We start from the raw sequence: 22,397 nt of genomic DNA on the forward strand, positions 1-22,397 counted from the left end.
CGAAACTACTCCAGTCCACTCCCTTAGAGTGATTTACCTCACCTGAGGATTTAATCCACTAATCACACAAGATTACAATGGTTTTCCACTTAGATACCCTCTAAGTCTTCTAGAGTATTCTGATCACAACCTGATCACTCTAGGAACACAATGCTTAGATACCCTCTAAGACTTTCTAGAGAATCCGATCACAACTTGATCTCCTCTAGTTCTTTACAAATGAATGTAAACAAATTCTTACAAGAGTTATACAATGCTTCTTAAAAGCTATAATCACAACTGTGATATTTCTCTTAAAGTTTAAGCTTAATCTCACTAAGATATTACAACAGTAATGAAGTGAGGTTGAAGATGAAGTTTGAGAGCTTTTGAATTTGACAGCGTTTCTGTAAGTTTGCGCAAAGTGTTGTATTCAGCTTCTCATCAGAACTTCTATTTATAGGCGTTTGAGAAGATGACCGTTGGGAGCATTTAATGCGTTGCGTGATCCGTACAGCATTGCATTTAATGTTTCACTCTTTTGTCAACTACCTCGAGCCTTACTTTTCCTGCTTTAACTGACTTTGCCTTTAATAGCTTCTAACGTTCCTTTTGTCAGTCAGCATAGCCTGCCATCTTGTACTTGCTTCTGATCTGATCTTTGTAGATACAACGTTTGAATATATCAGAGTCATAACAGCTTGGTGCAGAGCATCTTCTCGTCTTCTGACCTTGAAGTGCTTCTAGCGTGATACCATGAGAACTTCAGTGTTTCTGCTTCTGATCTCAAGTTCTTCTGATGCTTCAATAGACCATGTTCTGATTCTGCTTGACCATCTTCTGATGTCTTGCCAGAGCATGTTCTGATGTTGCATCCTGAACCTTCTGAGTCAGTGCTTCTTGCGCTGATTTTGTGCATACTCTTTATATGTTTCCTGAAATGGAAATTGCATAGGATTAGAGTACCACATTATCTTATACAAAATTCATATACATTGTTATCATCAAAACTAAGAATATTGATCAGAACAATTCTTGTTCTAACAGACTTGGGCTTACAAATCGCAGCACTCCTTGCTGTTACAAATATGCAGAAATATTCTGCTACAAATAAGGTCTTTTAATCATGAGTTTCCTAATTTATCTCTTAAATTAGAAACTGCTGAGATAGAAAACTTTGTAACCTAGTTTGAGATAGAAAACCTTATTTTAAACGATGTAGTCATTAGGGTTTCTATAGGTAGACCACCCAGGTTGTGGGATGGCTGCCATGTCCTTCTCGAAACCTATAGGTTAGATAAGTGATTTTCCTCACTCGAAACTTGTAGGTAAGAGTTGATTATTGTAATCTTGATTGAAGCTGTGAAGCAAGATCAAGTGTTTGTTCATTGTTAATTGTATAAATAGTTGTTGCAGGGTTGTAACAGTTAGGTATCACTAGGGAGTGAGCAGAGGTTCTCTTGTCTTGGATGGAGTTTTGAGATAAAGGTTGCATTGGGTAGTGAATAGGTAAACCAGAGGTTGTTTACATAAAATAGTACTACTGATAGTGAAATCTTCTTCCTGGCTTGGTAGCCCCCAGAGTAGGTAGTTAGACCGAACTGGTTAACAATTAACTATGTGTTACACCCCAAAATTTGCCCTCTTTATTTGAGCTATAAGTTAATAATGACGTTTATTTCGTCATTCAAAAATTGAAGAAAAAATAATAAAGAGTTTTCATGGGTTTAAGAAGAAAGGCGTGAAAAATGGTTTAAATAGTGGAAATACGAGAAAATTCGCAAGTCATATTTGGAAGGTGATATGAGCTAAGTTCCCGCGATGTCTTGACCGTTTCGACGATATCTACAACTTTCGTGTTCGGCTCGGAAGCCAATTCTTTGAGGAAGGTCGCCAGATTTGCAAATTACTTGAGGTTTCGTAGTGAAAAACAGTGCTGAATGTAGGGTTTTGGACCTCGGAAAATTCATATCTCCTAATCCGCTCGTCGGGTTCGCTTGAAAATATAACTGGAGCTCCGTACCATCATTACCAAGATTTCATATGTTCGGACCGAAGGTCAATTCTGCACGTAAAATTCCCAGAATTTTAAGGATCGTCGCGTTGTTCCGGTAAAAAGTGTGTTTTCGAGTATGTCGCGCCGAGTTCGAAAATTCATAACTCCTTCGATTTTTATCGTATGAAGTCCATTCCGGCGGCATTCTCTCGGAAATTTCGTTAGCTTCGTTTCTTCGTCACACATGCTTGTTCAGATTTTGAGACGAAGGTAGGGTTTTATCGAGTTCTTTGAGCGGTACTCACAAAATTTTGCACAGTCGTATCAGATGAATCGGCGTTTCTCGTCATTCAAACGGGCGTATTTTCTTCACCGCTTATCGGATTGAGGTGATTCTCGCGGTGACGAGTCACAAATTTGGTCATCTTCATAGTGGCATTGGTTTCGTTCCGGAATTGAGAGCCGAACCGAGTTTCCTTAAAAATGAGCCAAAATAAGACGCACCGAGGGCGATTTGGACAATTCGCGTTGACAATATATAAACATTTTGCTCTTCACAAATCAGGGGAGGACTCTCATAACTTCAATCTCACCAAAAAGATCAAAAACACTTTCTCTCAATTCTCTCTCAATTTTCTTGGATCAAAATCACAAAAACTTACAAAAACTTCATCAATTCAAGATCAAATCTCAAGAGCTAATGAAGATCAAAGCACAAATCAAGATCTTCTCCTCCGATTGAAGTGTCGCGCGTCTCTCTCCCTATCAAAGGATCTCACGCGCCACTCTCTCCCTCACATCTCTTGGATTTTGTTCGTGTTCGCGTCGTGTTCGCTTTCGTGTTCATCCGATCACATTCTCTTCATTCGATCCGGTAAATTCACTACAAACCTTGCTAGATCATTGATTTTGTTGCTTAATTCGACATTGATCATGATGATTTTTGATTGTGGATGATGGATCTATGATAATTGATGATGATAATTGCTTGTTGTTTGATTGATTTGTGTTGATCTTGATTATTTGATTGAATTTGAAATTTATCGTTGAATTGTTGATGATGCCACATACATGTTTCTTATGATCCAAGAAATTGCATGCTAAGTGTTCGATGATTTGAATGTGTGAAGCATTTGTGCTTACTTTTGAGTTCTAGCATATGATGATTGATTGTGGAATGATAATTCATGATGCCTACGCTAAATTGATGCCATTTGAGGTTTGATAACGATTACTCTTGATGATATGATCACGATGCTTACGATTCAATGCTTGCGTGCTAATTGTTCGATGGAATGTTTAATTTTGCTCTTAAAGACCAATCAATTTGCTGAATAATGTGTTTGCTCTTGACTCATAGCATTGCATGTTTGATATTTGCTTGTATGCTGAACATTCATGAAGAATGGCATCATGTTTCCTTGCGAGAAAATTCAATTGTTGGCATTCGGCACTGTTAGGTCGACCCAGGATGAGTTTAGGTCGACCTAAAACCTTCATTTTTGATCCTGGCACTGTTAGGTCGACCTAGGGTGAGTTTAGGTCGACCTAAAACCTTCATTTTTGATTCTGGCACTGTTAGGTCGACCTAGGGTGAGTTTAGGTCGACCTGGAGCTGTTTCTTTCGTTTCTGGACCTATTAGGTCGACCTAGGTCGAAGGTAGGTCGACCTACTTTTGCTTCCTTTGCTTCCTTTGCTTCCTAACTTCAATCTTTCATATCTTTTGACTCGTAACTCCGATTTGCGCGTTCTTTATATCGTTGGAAAGCTTGTGAAACGTGCTATCTTGTGAGATGATTGGCATTGATTGATTATGGTTTATTCATCTTTGTTTTCCCCTTGACATTTTGTTCTTCATTTCATGCTTGCATTAGTTATTCATTTTCTCTTATATTAGACTGTAATAACGCAATTCTGATTGCGATGTTTTGTTATCTCTAACTTGTGTGTTAGTGTGCAAGGCTTTTGGATAGTCACCGGTCGACGCTTGTTATGTGAGTGTTCCGCTCTATTCGCGGGACACGATCTCATTCACTCACATCGTGTTCTCATCTTGGAGAACACGTCTCTATTACTTTATATCTGCTTGTTTGGTTTGCTTGTTCCTCTTGCAGGTGTATTGTGATTATGCTCGACGCGCATGTCAACCTTTGTTTGCTTTCATGGCTAATCGGTGTGCTGACTATTTGCCTCTGCTTTGCTAGCTCGCTCGCGGGATCCTAGTTTCCTTGCTCTCTTCGCTTTAGTTTACGGATCATCATCCGTTTGGTATTGATTCCGTTTCATTTTATTTTTATTGCACTTTATCGCTTTCTCGCATCATCCTTTAACATGAGAAGTAGGACTTAGACATTCATCTGGCCAAGCCCTCGAAAGAGGCTCTGTTTTTGTTGGTGTGTTTATATTTGTGCTTTGCGGCAGGGAGTAACGGTGTAATAAGTCCTATATGGCACTCCGTTAAGTCCTCATGGAAGGCACGCGGAAAGGGTTAGCAATCAACCCCCGCCTAGTCTCATCGAGTCCGTTCATTATGCGCATGCTACGCGTGGCTTGCTTCTGAACCTGCACAAGATCTTGTTATTGAGTATGTCAGGAAAAGGGTTCATGCAGCCGGACCCCCGCCTTTCTTATAGCTCGCGTCGCTCGACGTTGATGCTCGGTGTACGCACGCACCGTTTTCCTTTACAATCCGTGACGGCTTGGTTGCCGAGAGGGGTCCGCCCTCTTGTCTATGGCCCGATCATTTTCGCGAGGTCTAATGCTTGGTTGACTTGGGTTGAGCTGCTCCCTTTGGCTATGGCGGGACCGCTTTTCTACCATTCGGTCAGTACCATTGGTTTGTTTGCTTTCCGAGCGGATGCTCGTTTGTGTGATATTATTGTATGCTCCCCCTTTTTCTCGTAGGTTGTTAGTTTAGTTTAGATTTGCACCCTTTGTATGATAACATTAGGTAGCAAGCTTTCCCCCTTAGCTTAGGTTTTCCTCATGCATTCTTTAAAACACAAACCACACTCTTTGATTTTCTTTTCTTAAGAACTTGTTATTTCCGCTCCATTCCCAAGCATAAGTCTCCAAAGGTCGAGCAGCGGAGTGTGAATGTAACTCGTTCACCTAAAAAACACAAAACAAATAGAAATTAGTTAGCCGAGCTACGGTACCTCTGATTCCGCAAAACGGATACGTAGGCAGCGGGGTAGGGCCCGTGCGAGTATAACTCTTTCTTTTCCCTACATTCTGCATTCATTTTAGTCCAGATTAGCGTAGTTTGCTTACACACCCATAGTTTTAGACACAAGCGTGGATACCATCGAGTACGATGGGCGTGAGGGGTGCTAACACCTTCCCCTCGCGTAACCGACTCCCTTACCCTTTTTCTCTGGTCGTGAGACCGTTGTTTTGTTTTGTGGTTTGCTGGCATTCCCTTCCTTTTCAGGATAAATATGTTAGTGGCGACTCTGTTAATTTTCGCGGTAGCGACACTGTGTTATTTATCTTCTGCATTATTTGTTCAGTTATGAATGTTATGACTTTGTTTATTACATCAGGTTCAGAAGTGTTAGTTGTTCCTAAACAGAACCATATAAAGACTATAATCTGGTTATATCTACTGAACGTGTGTGATCCCAGGTCTTATTGACTCTTATTTAGGAGTAATTAATTAATAGGGGATCCTTCTGTTCTGCTTATGCTACATTAATAACAGATCAGATGTCTTGACATCGGGATTGACATCCGAGTCTGTCATACCAGAATTTTCAACAATAAAGGAAACAAGAAAGAAATTTAGGAAGAAAAGGATTAGGGTTTATGAAAGTTTAAAAGAAAGATGATGATTTTCTGTAGAGTTTCTCTCTGTCCAAAAACTGTGGAAAACCTCTTATTCACCTATAATTGCAAATTCTGTGAATACTCAACTCCTTACAATATAGGGGTTACTCCCTCTATTTATAGTTTTAGGTTGGCTTGCTCTTTAAGCCAACACCCAGAACTACAAAAGCCCAAAATACCTATTTTAGACCTAAGTCGAAATACTGTGTGAAGCTAACTGCTTTGACACTTCAACAACTACATACGATTCGACAAACTAAACTTTTCGACACAAATAATTACAATTTAACACACCACTCAATTCATTGTGTTTAATCTATATACATTCATCATAGCTCTTAGTATTATTAATACTTCGACCTGTACAGCCTTAGTCATGATATTTGTAACTGATTCTCAGTTCTGCAGTGTTCCAGATTCATCTTCCCTTTGGCTACTTGATCTCGAAGTTAATGGAATCTCATTTCGATGTGCTTACTTCTTCCATGTGTTATCGGATTCTTTGCCAGATTGATATTTGACATGATGTCAATCTTTATGGTAATTACTCCGTGATCTTATGTTGTAATCTCTTCGACCAAATTCACCTTCCATATAGCTTGAAATGCACAAAAGGAAGCAGTTATGTACTAAGCTTCACAGAACGATAGTGCAACTACGGGTTCTTTTCTCGAATTCCAAGCAATTGGTGCTTTACAGAACGATAGTGCCACTACTGGTTCTTTTCTCGAATTCTAAGCAATTGGTGATTTACATAGCATAAACACATAACATGTTGTGGATTTTCGATCTTCAGCATCACTACACCAACTTGAATCAGTGTATCCGACTAACTTGCATTTTTTCCTTCATCAGCTGTAGGAAAAAAATAACATAGTCGAGAGTTCCTTTTAGATACCATAGTATCCTCTTCGTCACTCCTAGATGTGATACCATTGGCTTCTTCATGAATCTACTCACCATACCCACACTTTATGCTAAGTTAGGCCTTGTGTTACAAAAGTATCTCAATGACCCAATAAGTCTTTTGTAGTGGGTTGGGTCGACACCATCTTCATCTAATTCTTTCGACAGTTGTAGTCTTAGTTCTGCAGGTGTCAAAGTCGAGTTGCATTCTTCCATTCCAAATCTCTTGAGAATTTCACTTTCATATCTTCTTTGATGCATCATCAAGCCTCTACTACTCTTATAGAATTTGATTCCAAGGAAATATGAAACGTCACCCAAATCATACATTTCAAATTCCTTGCAAAGATCACCTTTGAAATCTTCGATCTCTTTCTTGTAGCTACCTGTTATCAACAAGTCATCGACATAGAGACATAGTATAAGCAATTTACTCATGCTTCTTCTTACATATACTGCATGCTCAGTTGTACACTTCACAAATTCCTTCTCCCTTAGAAAACTGTCAATCTTCTTATTCCAAGATTTTAGAGCATGCTTAAGTCCATACAAGGCTTTATGCACAACATAGACTTTCTCTCTTCGCCATATTTCATAAACCCGATTGGTTGTGCAACATAGACTTCTTCTTCTTCTAAGAGACCCTTCAGGAATGCACATTTCACATCCATCTGACACATGTGCCAATTGTTCATGTTTTCCAGACCAAGAACTAACCTGATTGTTTTGATCCAGGCAACAAGTGCAAAAACTTCATCGAAGTCGATTCCTTCCTTTTGAAGAAATCCTTTCGCTACAAGCCTTGCCTTGTGTCGAGTTACTTCCCATTTGGGATTACACTTCACCTTGTATACCCACTTCACATCAACTTCTTTATTGCCTTGAGGCAATTCGACAAGTAACCTAACATTGTTATCTTTGATGGACTCGAGTTCCTCATTCATTGCTTTCATCCACTTTGAATCCTCCAATGCCTCAGCTGCATTGACAAGTTCGAATCTGTGTAGAAAACATAGTGTACCATCTCACTATCATCATCGACCACATCATCTGATGTATTCACACATTCTTGCAACCTTGCAAGCATGTGTCTTGTCCTCTGAGGTCTTCTTGGACCTGCATCACCTCTGACTTCTTCTTGTCGAACTTATTCTCTTTCGACTTTAGTTGCCGGTTCTTCACATGATATTCTCATTGAATCCTTCTTGACATTCTCAGTACAATCCCATTCATAAGCTCATCTATGATTACGTCCCTGCTAATCACGACTTTCTTGTTCATTGGGTCAAACAACTTATATCCTCCAGTTGAATGATATCCTATTAGGATCATTTGACTCAACTTGTATCAAGTTTTCTTCTCAGCTGATTTGGCACATGTCTATGTGTTATAGATCCAAATACCTTCAGATGACTCAAGCTAGGCTTGACACAAGACCAACATTCTTCTGGCGTAATTCCTTTTAGCTTATTCGTCGAACAATTGTTTAATATGTATGTTGCAGTCGACACAGCTTCACCCCAAAAATATTTAGGTAAATGCTTGTCTTTCAACATACTTCTCACCATATTCATGATGGTTCGATTATTCCTTTCTGTTGTGGAGTGTAGGGTGGCACCAACTCATGCAAAATCTCGTCTTTCTCACATAACATGTTGAAGTATTTTGACACATGTTCTCTACCATCATCAGTCCTTAGAACCTTGAGCTTTCATCCACTTTGCCTTTCAACCATAGATTTGAACTAGGAAAATACCTTTATCAATTCACTTTTCTTCTTGATCAGATAAGTCCATAATTTTCTACTGAAATCATCTATGAATGTGACAAAGTATTTGTTACCTCCATTCAAATTTACCTGGATTGGACCACATACATCAGAGTATATGACTACAAGGATTGCCTTCAAATTGCTTCTTGCATCCTTGTTGAAGTTGTTCTTGTGTTTCTTAGCCTACACATATTCCTCACACACTTCTCTTGGAATTTCGATTTCTGGTAATCCTGAAATCATATTTCATCTTTTCAATTCTTTGATGTCATTGAAGTTGAGATGGACTAGTCGTTAGTGCCATATCCATTCATCTCTGCTAGTTGCACTTATAAGGAACTTATGCTCCATCACATTAAGTTCAATCTTGAAGGTTATATTCTGAGACATAGGAGCCTTCAAGATTAACCTCCCACTTGCATCGACAACTCTCATCATCTTGTCTTTGATAGTCACCTTGTAGTTCTTTTAGACCAACTACCCAATGTTGAGCAAATTTCTCTTCATGCCTAGTATGTACAAATTGGAAATTACTGACCTCTTGCCATCTTTCCTCATAATCAGAACATCACCAATACCTTCAGCTGCTAGAGTATTGTCATTTGCAAATTTCACTATGTTATTAATTGAGGATTTTATGTTGACAAACCAATATTTCCTTACAGACATGTGTGATGAGCATCTCAAATCCAAGTATCATTGGTCCTTGAATCTCTCTTCATATCTTGTTGTTACCATCAGCATCATCTCTTCTTCTTCATGTTTTGCAAACTTTGCATCACTTTCTTGATTCTTATGCTTTTTTGGACAATCACTAGAGTAGTGATCATACTTCTGACAATTGAAACACTGAATGTGACTTTTGTCAGGCTTTCGATCACCACCTCTTCCTCTACCTTCAGCACCACCTCTTTGGTTGCTTTGGTATGAGGGCGTTCTCTGTTTCTGCCAGCTTCTTTCTTGCTAATTTCGACCAGTCGAATTATTTTAGCCTCCTCTACCTTTGTTGCTATTCCAACTTCCTTTGCCTTTCCTTTATTTTGCTAATTGAGCCTGCAAAGCCACATAACTTTTCGATATGCCTGCAACTTTTTCAGTCATTATTTATTCATGAGATTCAAGCATCCCTTGAAGCTCTTCCTTTTTCATTTTCAAGAAATCTTTCAAATTTTCTATGGCAACCACCACGTGGTCGAACTTTGGAGCCAATGACCTCAAGATCTTTTCAATAACTTATCTTGATGTCAACACTTTTCCACATACCTTGATTTGATTCACCAGTTTTGTAACCCTAGTAAAGAAATAAGTGATGCTTTCACTTTCTTCCATTTAAAGCAATTCATACGTTCTTTTGTGAGTTTGTAACCTCACCTCATTCACCTTTTCTGCACCTCCAAAATACTTTTTGAGAATCTCTCAAGCTTCTTTTGTAGATTCTACATCACCAACCTTTTCAAAATTTATGGACTCGGACATTGATGAATTATAAAGAGAGCTCTATGATTCTTCTTCTTCAATTCTTTGTGTGCAACATTTTCTTCATCCATTGTGTTTTCTGCAAGCAGTGCTACGTCTTCTTTCACAACATCCCAAAGATCTTCATAACATAAAACAACATTCATCTGCTTGCACCGATTATAATAGTTATCTACTTTTAGAATTGGAAAAATCGTCGGAAAATGCTCGTTTGGGTGATTCATCACCATCGTGATTTTCTCCCAAGAATTGCTCAGCTAGAGCTCTAGATACCAGATGTTGGAATTTAACTCAAACCTTTGAGTAATTTCTTATCGCTACCCAATGAGAATGAAGGAAACAATAAAGAAAATTTTGGAAGAAAAGGATTAGGGCTTACGAAAGTTTAAAAGAAAGAAGATGGTGATTTTGTGCAGAGTTTCTCTCTGCCTACAAACTGTGGAAAACCTCTTATTCACTTGCAACTGCAAATTGTGTAAATACTCAACTTCTTACAAAATAGGGGTTACTCCTTCTATTTATAGTTTTAGGTTAGCTTGGTCTCTAAGCCAAAGCCCAGAATACCTATTTTAAACCCAAGTCAAAATACTATGTGAAGCTAACTGCTTTGACACTTCGACATCTATATACAACTCGACAGACTAAACTTTTTGACATACCTTGTGTCAAGTAACATCCTACTTCAAAAAAATGAATTACAATTTAATAGTGGTATCACGATCCTTTGATTTCGAGTGAAGCGACCGACTTACTTGTATCGAAAGTACTCCCCACAGGTGGTGGATAGGAGGTGTCCCGTTAAAGAGTGTTAACGGTGGTACAAGTGTGGAAGAAATAGCTTCCACTTAAGGAGGAACGTTGTGTATAGACTCACACTTCAGGGGGAGTGTTGAGAATCAAGTGTGGGGAAAAAGTCTCGTATTAATTAGAAAAAGGAGGATTGAGCACTTTATAAGTGAGAGAACCGACATTCTTCACATGTAACACCCAACAAATTTTTGAACCATATCATTTATTCCATGTCATCGATATTTTAATTGGCCGCATAGCTTTTCTCGCGATTGTCCATGATACTGTTGGCGACAGTTCTTAACCAAAATTTGTCGACTTTTTTTATCAACTTTCATTATTAGATCCTTTGAAACATTGAGTCATGATTACATAAGAAGTGTATCTTTGTGCCTTGTGAATAGCTCTCGGGTTCTTTTTTTTATTAAAGTCTTTTTTCTCCTTCAATTGTAATATTTTCAATACCAATTTGAGTTGAAAATTGTGGAACTTGACGTTCGGACATAAACACAATCAGTGTTTCGGGTTCATGACGAGAAGACTTCACCCCATGAGTATTTATTTGAGGTCTATAATACATATATGGGTTGTTTGGTGACGGTAAAAATACGGCGAACTTTGTTGTCAGTGATGAAAATTGAGAATTTAGTAATGAAAAAACTGAGAATCTTGAAGATTAGGATGTTTATAATTTTGCCCGAAATGGAACAAAGATTGTTGAAAATTATACTGATTATGAACCATTTAACCTAAGCAATGGTAACTTTGAAGTAAAAAAGATAAAACTTAGGTAAAATGTTTTGTTAAATGAAGATCACCAAGATGAAATGTGAGAGAAAAATTTAAAAAGTAAAGGTAAAGTGGTAAAATTGTGAGAGAGAAAGTAAAATTTTAAGAGAACAAAATTGTGAAAGAAAATTTGAGTGTAAAAATTTTCAAATGACTTATTTATAAACGAATAAATTGTTCAAAAAAAAAATTAAAAGTGAAAGGTGTGAAATGCAAATAATATATTTATTATTATTATTACAATTACTTCAGTATGCAATGAATTTACACGTTGCAGAATTTTAAAGATATTTTTTTGAGTATATTTGGATTGATGAAATATTTTATTTAAAATATTTTATTCTGTCATATTCCATCACATACACCTCAAATTAAATGAAACAAAAATAAAAGAATTTGATAGAATTGGATGAAATAAATTTCATTATATTTCATTCTATTTCATCAGTTATTTATTCAAACAATAAAGTCTCATTAATTACCGATATCATTTTACTCTATTACATCTCATACACAATTCATTTATTTTGGTTGGTCAGCGTAGCATAGAGAACAACAAATAAACCACCTAGTGGAGGAATCAAGATTCACTCCATTTTCTAAAAAGAAATGGAGGTCCATTACTATAGTTTTTGGTGCATAAAGTTAAACAAATAATAAATATATGTCACTTGTCTTAGAAATACGTGTAATATACACATAAAACTATAGTAATGGACCCTCTATTTCTTTTGAAACAAATTGATAATTATACTCTAGGAGTATGATATCGATGTGAGTTTCGAGTTGCTACAATGTTTTAAAATAACTTTGTCAAAATTTCATGGATAATTCTCATGTATTATCGTTTCTCAATTAAATAGTGTACTAAACTAAAGCATATTTCTCACCTTTTATTTGATTTATTTGTTTATTTATTTTTGAAAAATTGCCAATATTAATTGAATTACAACATCCGTGAATGAGTTGTGAGGTATATTGTGGGTCGAGTTGGACTCATTTAAAATATATATTTAACAAATGTTGATAAATTTAAAAAGATAAATAATATAAAAATTGAGTTAGTTCATTTAAAAAACTCAAATGGATGGTATCATTATTATAAATATTACTAACAAATAACTTGGGACACTTCAAAGGTTCATCCAATTATAAAGTAAATGTCAAAAAAACTTGTTAATTTTCTTTATAAAAAATTGAAAATGGTAAGTTTTTATAGAAGATGGTTTAGATGACTTTTCTTTTCCATGACTAATTTTAATTGTTTTAGAAGAGAGAAAGTAAAAAAATTAAAAGAAACATAGATGAATAAAAGTGTTTGTAATGAGAAATATGACAAATGTATGGTGTCTTTGGCGCCACAAACCACCCAATCTCAGTCCAGTTTTATGTTATTATGTCAATTTGACGTGACAGTGATCCAATTTGAATTGATAGATCCTACGGATATTCTGAAAAAACAAAGTACTCCCTCTGTCCCAAAATAAGTGTCACATTTACTTTTTAGATTCATTGAATATTTAATGTATCTGGTCTCTATACAGACTAGATACATTAAATATTCAATGAACCTAAAAAGTAAATGTGACACTTATTTTGGGACGGAGGGAGTATATGCTTAGATTCCTTCGGTTTGAACAACCCTTTAATCTTTTTCTTTGTTTTTATGTAGTGGTCGAGAAAATATCACCTGTCTCTCATATTCCAAGTACAAAATGGTAATTTGCCATACATATTTTAACCTATGTTTTGGTGTGTATGAGCCCTGGATTCGATAGTCATCGGGTGTTTTCATTCGTTAATCTTACGCCTTTGAAAGTGACAAAGCATAAACACAACATAATGAAAGGAAAGAAAGGATTTTGAGAAACAACGAAAATTAAAAACTGAAATATATTTTAACTTCATGTGTTCTTTTTTACATTTTTGGCAATAATATCCTTGATAAAATTCAAAATAAAAATGGAAACTTTAATTAATCGTACTCTTGTGGAGCTATGCATTGTTGTCTCGTTGTCATGAAAGTTGCAGTTTAAATCATTAGAGACACCCATGGTAGGTCATAGGACAATAATAACATTGTCGCCAAAAGTTAAAACTTGACAGATATTAATAATTTTCAAGCTTGAAAAAAACATAGAAAGGATAACTATTAACAACATTAACACTACTGATTAACGATTTATCCATAAGAAATTATAGACACGAGTTAACAACACTAAAGAAAAGAAAAGGAAAGAGACCCATATACCCCCCTACCCTAACATATAAGAAATACATTTAACTAACTCTAAATTCTAAACTACCCTTATATTAGAAATGTCTTCGGAACTAAACTAGTAAAACACCCGTGCATATGCCCGAATACTCACGGGTACGAGTGATCGTGCTGGTGCGCATCTGTGTAGAGCAAGATCTCAAGCGATCTAAATGGTTAGTGAAAGCTGCTAGCTCTGCTAAATTACAAGTCTAATAGCTCTGCTTGAAATCCAAATGCCTGGCTAAAACTTTGTCCTACTGAAGTACATGGACCCATTCGAATCGTCCTGGTAGAGGTACATCATTCACTACATCAAAATTGTACCTGCAAAATTTAAACAACATACACATCGGTATAAATAATTGAATCACTAATTTAATCCTCGAAACTATTGGGGTTGGAGAGATTAAAAGAAATACGCACTTTTCCATAAATATTGCTTGTTGCTGCTTCTCTGCGAAAGCAAAAAACTCGTCCATTTCATAAGCTGTTGGAATATTTCTCTGCATGTGTTCATGGATTATTCTGTGTGTTCTTTGTCTTGTGGTTGAACCAGGGGTATGAATGGAACTTGAATCCCTTATTAAACTACAAGGTGTGCTTTCCCTGGTGCTTCTGTAAAACAGAGAAATATTACTATTAAAATAGCTTAGCAAAAGAATCTAATAGGGAAAAACATATAAAAAGAAATGACAGTCATAGAAAATGTAAATGCTGGCTTGTAATCAAAAGTTTCTGCACCAGAACTGCTGACAGAAAAATAACTGAGAAAATTAAAAAGGATTGTTTTTGCTCACACAAAAACTCTTCAATATGGAACTAGACTAGACTAGAGACAAACTCCTACTCTAGAAAAGTAACTGGCATTTAATAGAGACAAACACTGACTCTGTGGGCTCAAGCAACAACAAAAAATACAAAGAAAGAGATGGCCAAATCTCTCTCATTAAACCAAACAGGAATCCAAACACATCAAACTGCAAATAGGTCCCATGTATATGACATGCCTTCTCTAACACGAAGAGTCATGAGAGTTATGGCTGCTGCTGGTATCACTGAAGTCAAAATAATTTCATTTTCCATTATGGAACACTAAATGTGACATAATTTAAACTTAACCAACTAGGACCCAACATACTTGCTCATGAAAAACACACATCCGTGCAGTTAGTAAATTGAAACTGGTTGATGAAGATTGGACAACTCGTATTATAAGCTAGGTAAATTCAATTTTAAAAGTGAACTCCGTGTGTCCAATCTTCATTCAACAGTACCAATTTCCAGGATGGGTGAATGTGTGTTTTCCCTACCCGCATGGAATCCTAGACAAATAGTAAACAAGGATGGAAATTACAATTACAAATGGCCTCAAAATATGAATCAATAAAGATTGCTAAATCACAATTAGTCAACAACTAAATCTGCAGAGACATTAATGTACCCAAATAACTACTTTGAGAGTTGGGGTTTTCTTTCTGTTTTTTAATCAAGTCCCAGTACTCATTTTCAATTTTGCTGGTTATGTAATCAATTAACATGAAAAAAGATTGAAACTTTGTCAACCCCCTGCATTATTGATAGTACTATCCATCATTCATTAATGTAACGGGATAGTTATAGCAAATAAATTTTACCATTGAAAAACTATGTACGAGAAGCTGAGCTGAGTAATGAAAGAAAAACACAGATATCGATGCAGCAAATAAAAAATACAATATGCAGCAGTAGTAAATAACTATACGGAGAGGTATGCTAGTTGCAGAGAACCTATCACATGTCACACAAGTTACAAATTTGAGCACTCCTTTGTACCAACAAAACTTTACCTCAGTACTACCAGATTTCAGAGTAAGAAACCAAAATAAAATCACATGAAAAAGCTTAAACATTAAAACGAAAATCTAGGGACTAAGACAACACTAGGCTTAGTCAATAACAACAACAATAAGGTGAACTGAGTGCTTTGTTAGAAGAGGCTTCAGACTGGATTAAGCAATGGTTTGTGGAAATCAGACCTTGGCGCCCCGAGGATGTCGACAATGAAAGGCTCACCTGGATTAGAGTGTTTGGACTCCCTTGTCATGCCTGGCACCCAAAAGTTTTTGAGTTCATGTCAAAACCAGTTGGGGTTTACATATGTGCTGATGAAGACACAACTAAGCATAAGAATTTGGATGTTGCAAGAATTCTAATAAGGACTAAATACTGTCTGGTATTGAATGAAACCTACAACATTGCAATCAACGACAGTGTTTTCTCGATCAAGGTGGTGGAAGACAGTCATGGGCCAATGCGTGTAGCTCTGAATCACATCAATACTACCCACGCACTCAGCGACGGATCCGACGAAAGTTCTGATGAGGTTGGGAGTGGCTGGGAAAATCAATCGGCGGAGATGGAGTCCTTGGGATCTTTTGTCCAAGAGTCAGTGTTAGAACCCGTTGTACTGGAGAAGGAGAGACGTAAAGGGACAGAGAAAACATTAAATGAAGGCAACGATGTGGTGACGGCTCAGCAGGTGGAGGAAAAGATGTTTCAAAAGGCATTGGAAAGGGAAAAGTGGAAAGCTGACAAAATCAGTGAAGATATTACAAACAAGACAAATTCAAATGTTAGTAGGCAAGTACAACTTAGTGAATGGGATGTGGGCCAAAGAACTCATGCGGGTCCAAGTGGACATAAGGCCTCCTCTGAAGACAATACGGCTTATTGGGCCAAAAAAAAATCTACTAAACCACCGACCCAAACATTGAAACACATACAGTCCTGTAGTTTTGACGGTGACCTCAGGAAGGACAAAATTCATCAACAAAAACACAAATACAGATGGGGAAATCATTGTCCGGACGTATCTAACGCCAACGATTTTGAAATCTCTAAATCATTCTACTCCATTCTCCTTCGCCCAAAATCTGGGGGTCCTTCAGGGGTGGCAAATGCTTCACAATCTTCAGAAGGAACAACAATTTGCAGTAACACACAGGTGGGTAGTGGCGGCTCAAAGAAAGGGAAGGTGGATGAGGTGGCAGATAAGGTGTGGCATGAGCTTACTCAATTGGGAATTTCTGGGGAGGAACGCGATGAAATATATGTTGAAGCTATTAGAGGTTTTGAAGTGAGAGATGCAGAAAGGATGAGGGCAAGGAAGGAGAAATCAACAACGGCTAAATGAATATACTCTCTTTCAATATCAGAGGGTGCGGCAGTGCCTTAAAGAGAAGGAAACTCAGAAGTATCATTGCTAAGGGCCAGCCAGATGTGATCTTTCTTCAGGAAACTAAAATCCATAACATGTCGGAAAAGTTTGCAGGCAGCCTTTGGGGCAGTGAAGATGTTGAGTGGTCGGCAAAAGATGCTATTGGGGCTTCAGGTGGAATCATTATAATGTGGAAGAAAGGGTGTCTTTCTCCCTTATTCAGCTTTAGAGTTGAGGGTGTGTTGGGAATTTGTGCTGAACATAAAGGTCAGTTGTTTTATTTCGTCAGTGTCTACTCAGCTTGTTCCATAGTTGGCAAGAGAAAGCTCTGGGCAGATTTGGTTGCGCTAAAAAACAATTTAGACCATGGCTGGTGGTGCGTGGGTGGGGATTTCAATTCCATCAGAAGCAGAGGTGAAAGATTAGGTAGAAACGCGAACAGTAGAATTTCCGAGATGAACGAATTCAACGACTTTATAGATCTGTTGGGCCTGGTAGATGTTCCTTTGGTGGGGGGTAGATATACTTGGTCTAACAAGGAGGGGAATGCAAAAAGCAGACTGGACAGATTCCTCCTATCAGAAGGCCTAATTGATGAATGGAAAATTGTGGGCCAGAAGGTGGGAGACATGGACATCTCTGATCATTCTCCAATCTGGTTGATTGTAAATGACAAGAATTGGGGCCCTAAACCCTTTAGGGTTAACAACTGCTGGTTTGAGAATAAAGAATTCAAAAATTTCGTGGAAGAAGCGTGGACCGCACTGGATGTTGTAGGGAGACAAGATTATGTCCTGAAGGAGAAATTCAAATTGCTCAAGAATATCTTAAGAGTCTGGAACAAGGAGAATTTTGGGTGGATTGATCTTAAAATCGAAGAGGCTACGTCAAAGATCAACAAGAGGGATCCAGTTCTTGATGGATCTGGTAATAACACAAGTGGAATATTGGAGATTGAGACAAAGAAAGCGAAGGATGATTTATGGAAACATTTGCGCCTAAAGGAAAATTTACTTCGACAAAAATCGAGGCAAAGATGGCTCAAGGAAGGGGATCAAAACACGAGATTCTTCCACCATACGATTAAAGAAAGGAGGAGAAGAAACAACATAGTTGCTATTACAATGGATGATGGTGCGGTAGCTGAAGATGTTGAGAGCATAAGAAGCGAAATTCTGAAAACGTTTGCAGGAAGATTCAAGGAGTGTAATGGGGCAAGACCTTCATGGAACGGTTTGTCATTCAACACTTTATCAGAAGCGGATAGAGTGTTTTTGGACTCAGAATTTTCTGATGAGGAGATCCGTAAAGCCGTATGGGACTCAGACGGTGAGAAAAGCCCGGGGCCGGACGGCTTTAATTTCAAATTCATCCAGGAATTTTGGTACTTGTTACAGGAAGATATTCTGAAATTTGTGAAGGAATTTCATAAGACAGCTATTCTATCTAAAGCCATTTCGGCATCTTTCATTGCGCTTGTCCCGAAAACTGCCAATCCCCAAGGTCTGAATGAATACCGCCCTATCTGCTTGGTGAGTTGCCTCTACAAAATAATATCCAAGCTGCTAGCAAATAGACTGAAACAGGTTCTTGGTAGTATAATTTCCTCCTCTCAATCCGCGTTTGTACCGGGGAGGCAGATTCTCGATGGAGTTTTATCACTGAATGAAATTATAGATCAAGCTCATAAGGAGAAGAAGGAATGTTTTATATTCAAGGCGGATTTTCAACAAGCTTATGACTGCGTCAATTGGAATTTCCTGAGAAGTTTGTTTGTGAAATTCGGTTTCGGTTATAATTGGTGCAAATGGATGGAGGCGTGCATTTTTAACAGCTCTTTTTCAATCCTTGTCAATGGTTGTCCAACGAAAGATTTCTGGGTGGAGAAGGGGCTAAGACAAGGCGATCCGCTATCGCCGTTTCTTTTCACTCTCGTGGCGGAAGGTCTTGCAGTAATGTTCAAAAAGGCGGCTGAGATAGGGAAGTTTGAAGGATATAGAGTTAACAACGATCTTAGTGTCAGGATTTTACAATTTGCCGACGACACGGTAATCGTGGGAAGTGGCTGCTGGCAAAACCTATGGACTGTGAAGACAATTTTCAGAGGCTTCGAGATGGTTTCGGGGCTGAAGAGACGAGTTACCTTTCAAGTTCCTTGGCATCATGGTTGGGTCAAACCCAAGAAGATGTGCTTCCTGGAGTGGTGTGGTGAACAGCCTCAAGAAGAAGCTGTCTGTTTGGAAGGCGCGGCTTCTCTCAATTGGCGGAAGAGTAATTCTTCTTAATTCGGTATTATCGAGCATCCCTATATATACTATGTCGTTCTTCAAAGCTCCTGTCAAAATCATCAAGGATATAATATCTATCCAAAGTAGGTTTCTGTGGGGTGGCAGCATTGAGAAAAAAAGCATAGCTTGGGTGAGTTGGTATAATATTTGCAAACCCAAAGAGGAGGGTGGTTTGGGGGTCAAACACATCGGTTACTTCAACAAAGCTTTACTTTGCAAGTGGAAATGGAGAATTTTGAAGGAGAGTGGCTCATTATGGAGTAATATTCTAGAAGCTAGATACGGTAACTTAATCCAGGCTGTTTTGCTGGGTTCGGAAGTTAAACTGAGAAGGAAAGATTCGACTTGGTGGAAGGATATGTTAACGGTTAGCATAACCAAAACTAACGCTTTTGATTGTTTTGCAGGTAACATAAGTTTCAAATTAGGATGTGGAAAATCATTTCTGTTCTGGTATAGCAGGTGGCTTGGGGGGGATCCTCTGAAAGTATTGTTTCCTGTTCTGTTTGGTTTGTCGCAGAAGCCAGTAGGAAAAGTGAGCGAAATGGGATACTGGCAGGAGGGTGTTTGGTGGTGGGATTTTTTCGTGGACAGCGATGTGCTGCTGGACAGTCCTAGTGCGATCATCGAAGCCTTCGAATTAACGGAGTTGCTGGCTTCCATCCACCCTATTCCAGCCACCGATGATGCAGCCTGCTGGTGGCGCAACGGCGATGGAAACTTTTCAGTAAAAAGTGCCTATTCGGTCATTCGAGATCGTGATTTGGAGGTGGCGGTCGATAATAAGGTAGTAGCTTTTTTGAACAAGATCTGGAAATCTCACGTGCCCTCGAAAATCAAAATGTTTGGTTGGCGGGTGCTGCATAATAGATTACCATCCAAAGATCAATTAGTCAAGAGGGGAATTATTAATTATACGCAAGACAAATGGTGCGTGTTATGCATGGAAGAAACAGAAGACCTTAACCACTTGCTTTTCAAATGCGGAGTTTCTTTAAAGGTATGGAGTGGCATATTCTCTTGGCTGGGATTACAAAATTTGCTGTTACTGGAAGGAGTATTTCACTTAGAACAATTCTGCCATGTTCTAAAAGGGAGGGTCAAAAAGAAGAAATTGTGCAATATATGGTTGGCAACTGTATGGACTATTTGGAATACGAGAAACAAAATCATATTCAATGAGGGTGTCCTTGATTTAGACGATGTTATTACAAACATCAAAGTGATATCGTGGATTTGGCAAGCGATAGGTTCGTCAGGGGAAAAGATTTCGCCGTTTTATTATTGGTACCAAGCTCCTTTATTGTAGATCGAAGGTGTTTAATTTTAGTAGATGAGCTTTCTGTATTCGGGTTGAGTACCCCTTGTACTCTTATTATTATTAATATATATTGCTTATCAAAAAAAAAAAAATAACAACAACAACAAAAATAATAATAATAATAATAATAATAATAATAATAATAATAATAATAATAATAATAATAATAATAATAATAATAAATTAATTATATTTTTATTTTTATTTAAAAAGTTAATATAATATACTATTATTATACAAAAAGTATTCTTGTGGAAAAAAGAACATATATATTAAAAAATTGTAAAACCCTTGTATTCAGGGTTTAAGGCTTACTTGTTTTTTCAAAAATAAAATAAAATTGTAAATTTTTTGAGGCAACACACAAAAATTGAAAACCCTAATTTCTATTTAAGCCTTTCAATTTCCTTCAGACAAAAATAAAAACATGAAATGACACTAATGAAAAAATTCTCAAAATCAAAGCAAACACTAACATGCAATTAATACAACACATAAATTAACCTATAAAAATTTAATTTTTATACTAGAAAAAAATTGCAATAAGAACACGCTATAGAAAATCGAAACGAAATTAGAAACACAGAAAATTGAAGAAATAGAAAATTTGATATTTATATACCTATCTATGCCTTCAATCTCCAAGAAATTTTCACCAAAAGAACCTTCCATGGGAAAATCAAAATTCCCCTCTTCAGCACAGAAATTTCCATTTCCCAAATTTTCAACACTATGCGAAGACTTCAACGTTTTGATAGAACACTCTCGAAGCCTCAAGTTTCCTACGGAATCACTCTCCCTTCTCGGTTGCGGCGGCGGAGTGACCTTCCGGAGGCGCCGACTACGGAGCTGAAGGAAAGCAGAGGAGTCCGTATGTTGCGGGGAAGAAGCCGCCGTCGGGGACTTCTGGAGAGCTAGGGTTTTAGCTCGTGTCCGGACTCCGACGGCGGGAGCATGGGACGGAGAGTCCATGATTACGGCGGCGACGTCGCCGGCGGTTTTGGATTTCTTCATGTACTTTCCCATTGAGAAGAGAAAAAAGTGATTTTGGAGGGTAAATTGTGTTGTGTGAGAAGAGAGAGGGAAAATTGGAGGGAAGATTGTGAATTTTAGGGTTGAGGGGTTTTAGGGGGCAACGCAATGTATGTGTATCTTCTCTCTCTATTTATTTAATTTAATATATAAAGTTTTTTTTAAAATCAAAATAAGTACTTTTTATTTGTAAATGAATATTTAAGGAAAGAAATAATTTTTTCGATTGAAAAAAAAAAGAGAGAGAAATTTGGAAACACTATTGTTGTGTGGCAATAAATATTTAGTATATTGAGTAAAATAAATTAAATCAAAATTTTTGTTTTAATGTACTAGTATCTGATTTTGCAAAATTTTAGCTTAATTTTGAGAATGCTTTAATTTTTTGATCTTTTCTTCTTTTGGATTTATGGTCTTTTTATATTTTATTTTGCATTAAAATATTACATTTCTATATTAGTACTATTTTCATGCAATCTATTTTAAATGTGAAGGAGAAAAAAAAATGTCTCAAACAATTAAATGTGATTTTTTTGTCCAAATAATTAATATTATTAATTAAATTCTTAAAATAACTATGATTTTCACTTATTTCACAAACTAATTCACTTTCAAACAAAAAAATATTAAAATTAAAAAATGTTGACAGTTAAATTGACAATTTATCAATCCAATTAATAATTGTTATGTATTTTTTTTTTAACTTTTTTCTTTCTCTATTTAGATGTTTCACTCTCGAATAGTTAAAAAAATAATAATTAAATA

At 37.1% G+C, this 22,397-nt stretch overlaps 1 protein-coding gene across 1 annotated transcript; it reads right to left on the reverse strand.

The window, feature by feature from the left end:
• Window positions 1-13,674: 13,674 nt before the first annotated feature.
• Window positions 13,675-21,735, reverse strand: LOC131637594 (cyclin-dependent kinase inhibitor 4-like). The gene is made up of 3 exons (XM_058908193.1): window positions 21,223-21,735; window positions 14,219-14,410; window positions 13,675-14,119 (listed from the first exon to the last, which is right to left on the reverse strand). Exons 1-3 carry the CDS (start codon window positions 21,624-21,626, stop codon window positions 14,050-14,052), a joined length of 666 nt encoding a protein of 221 aa, XP_058764176.1. The 5' UTR covers window positions 21,627-21,735; the 3' UTR covers window positions 13,675-14,049.
• Window positions 21,736-22,397: the final 662 nt, after the last annotated feature.

Source organism: Vicia villosa, unplaced genomic scaffold (assembly GCF_029867415.1).
Source record: "Vicia villosa cultivar HV-30 ecotype Madison, WI unplaced genomic scaffold, Vvil1.0 ctg.002052F_1_1, whole genome shotgun sequence".
Lineage (NCBI taxonomy): Eukaryota > Viridiplantae > Streptophyta > Magnoliopsida > Fabales > Fabaceae > Vicia > Vicia villosa.

What these genes read in the sequence shown, in the direction of transcription:
- LOC131637594 (XM_058908193.1), bottom strand. Translation starts at nt 21,626, where the DNA reads ATGGGAAAGTACATGAAGAAATCCAAAACCGCCGGCGACGTCGCCGCC. An exon ending in GAGATTGAAGGCATAGATAG is followed by an intron (nt 14,411 to 21,222) that starts GTATATAAATAT and finishes TCTGTTTTACAG; the next exon opens with AAGCACCAGGGAAAGCACAC. An exon ending in CAAGCAATATTTATGGAAAA is followed by an intron (nt 14,120 to 14,218) that starts GTGCGTATTTCT and finishes TAAATTTTGCAG; the next exon opens with GTACAATTTTGATGTAGTGA.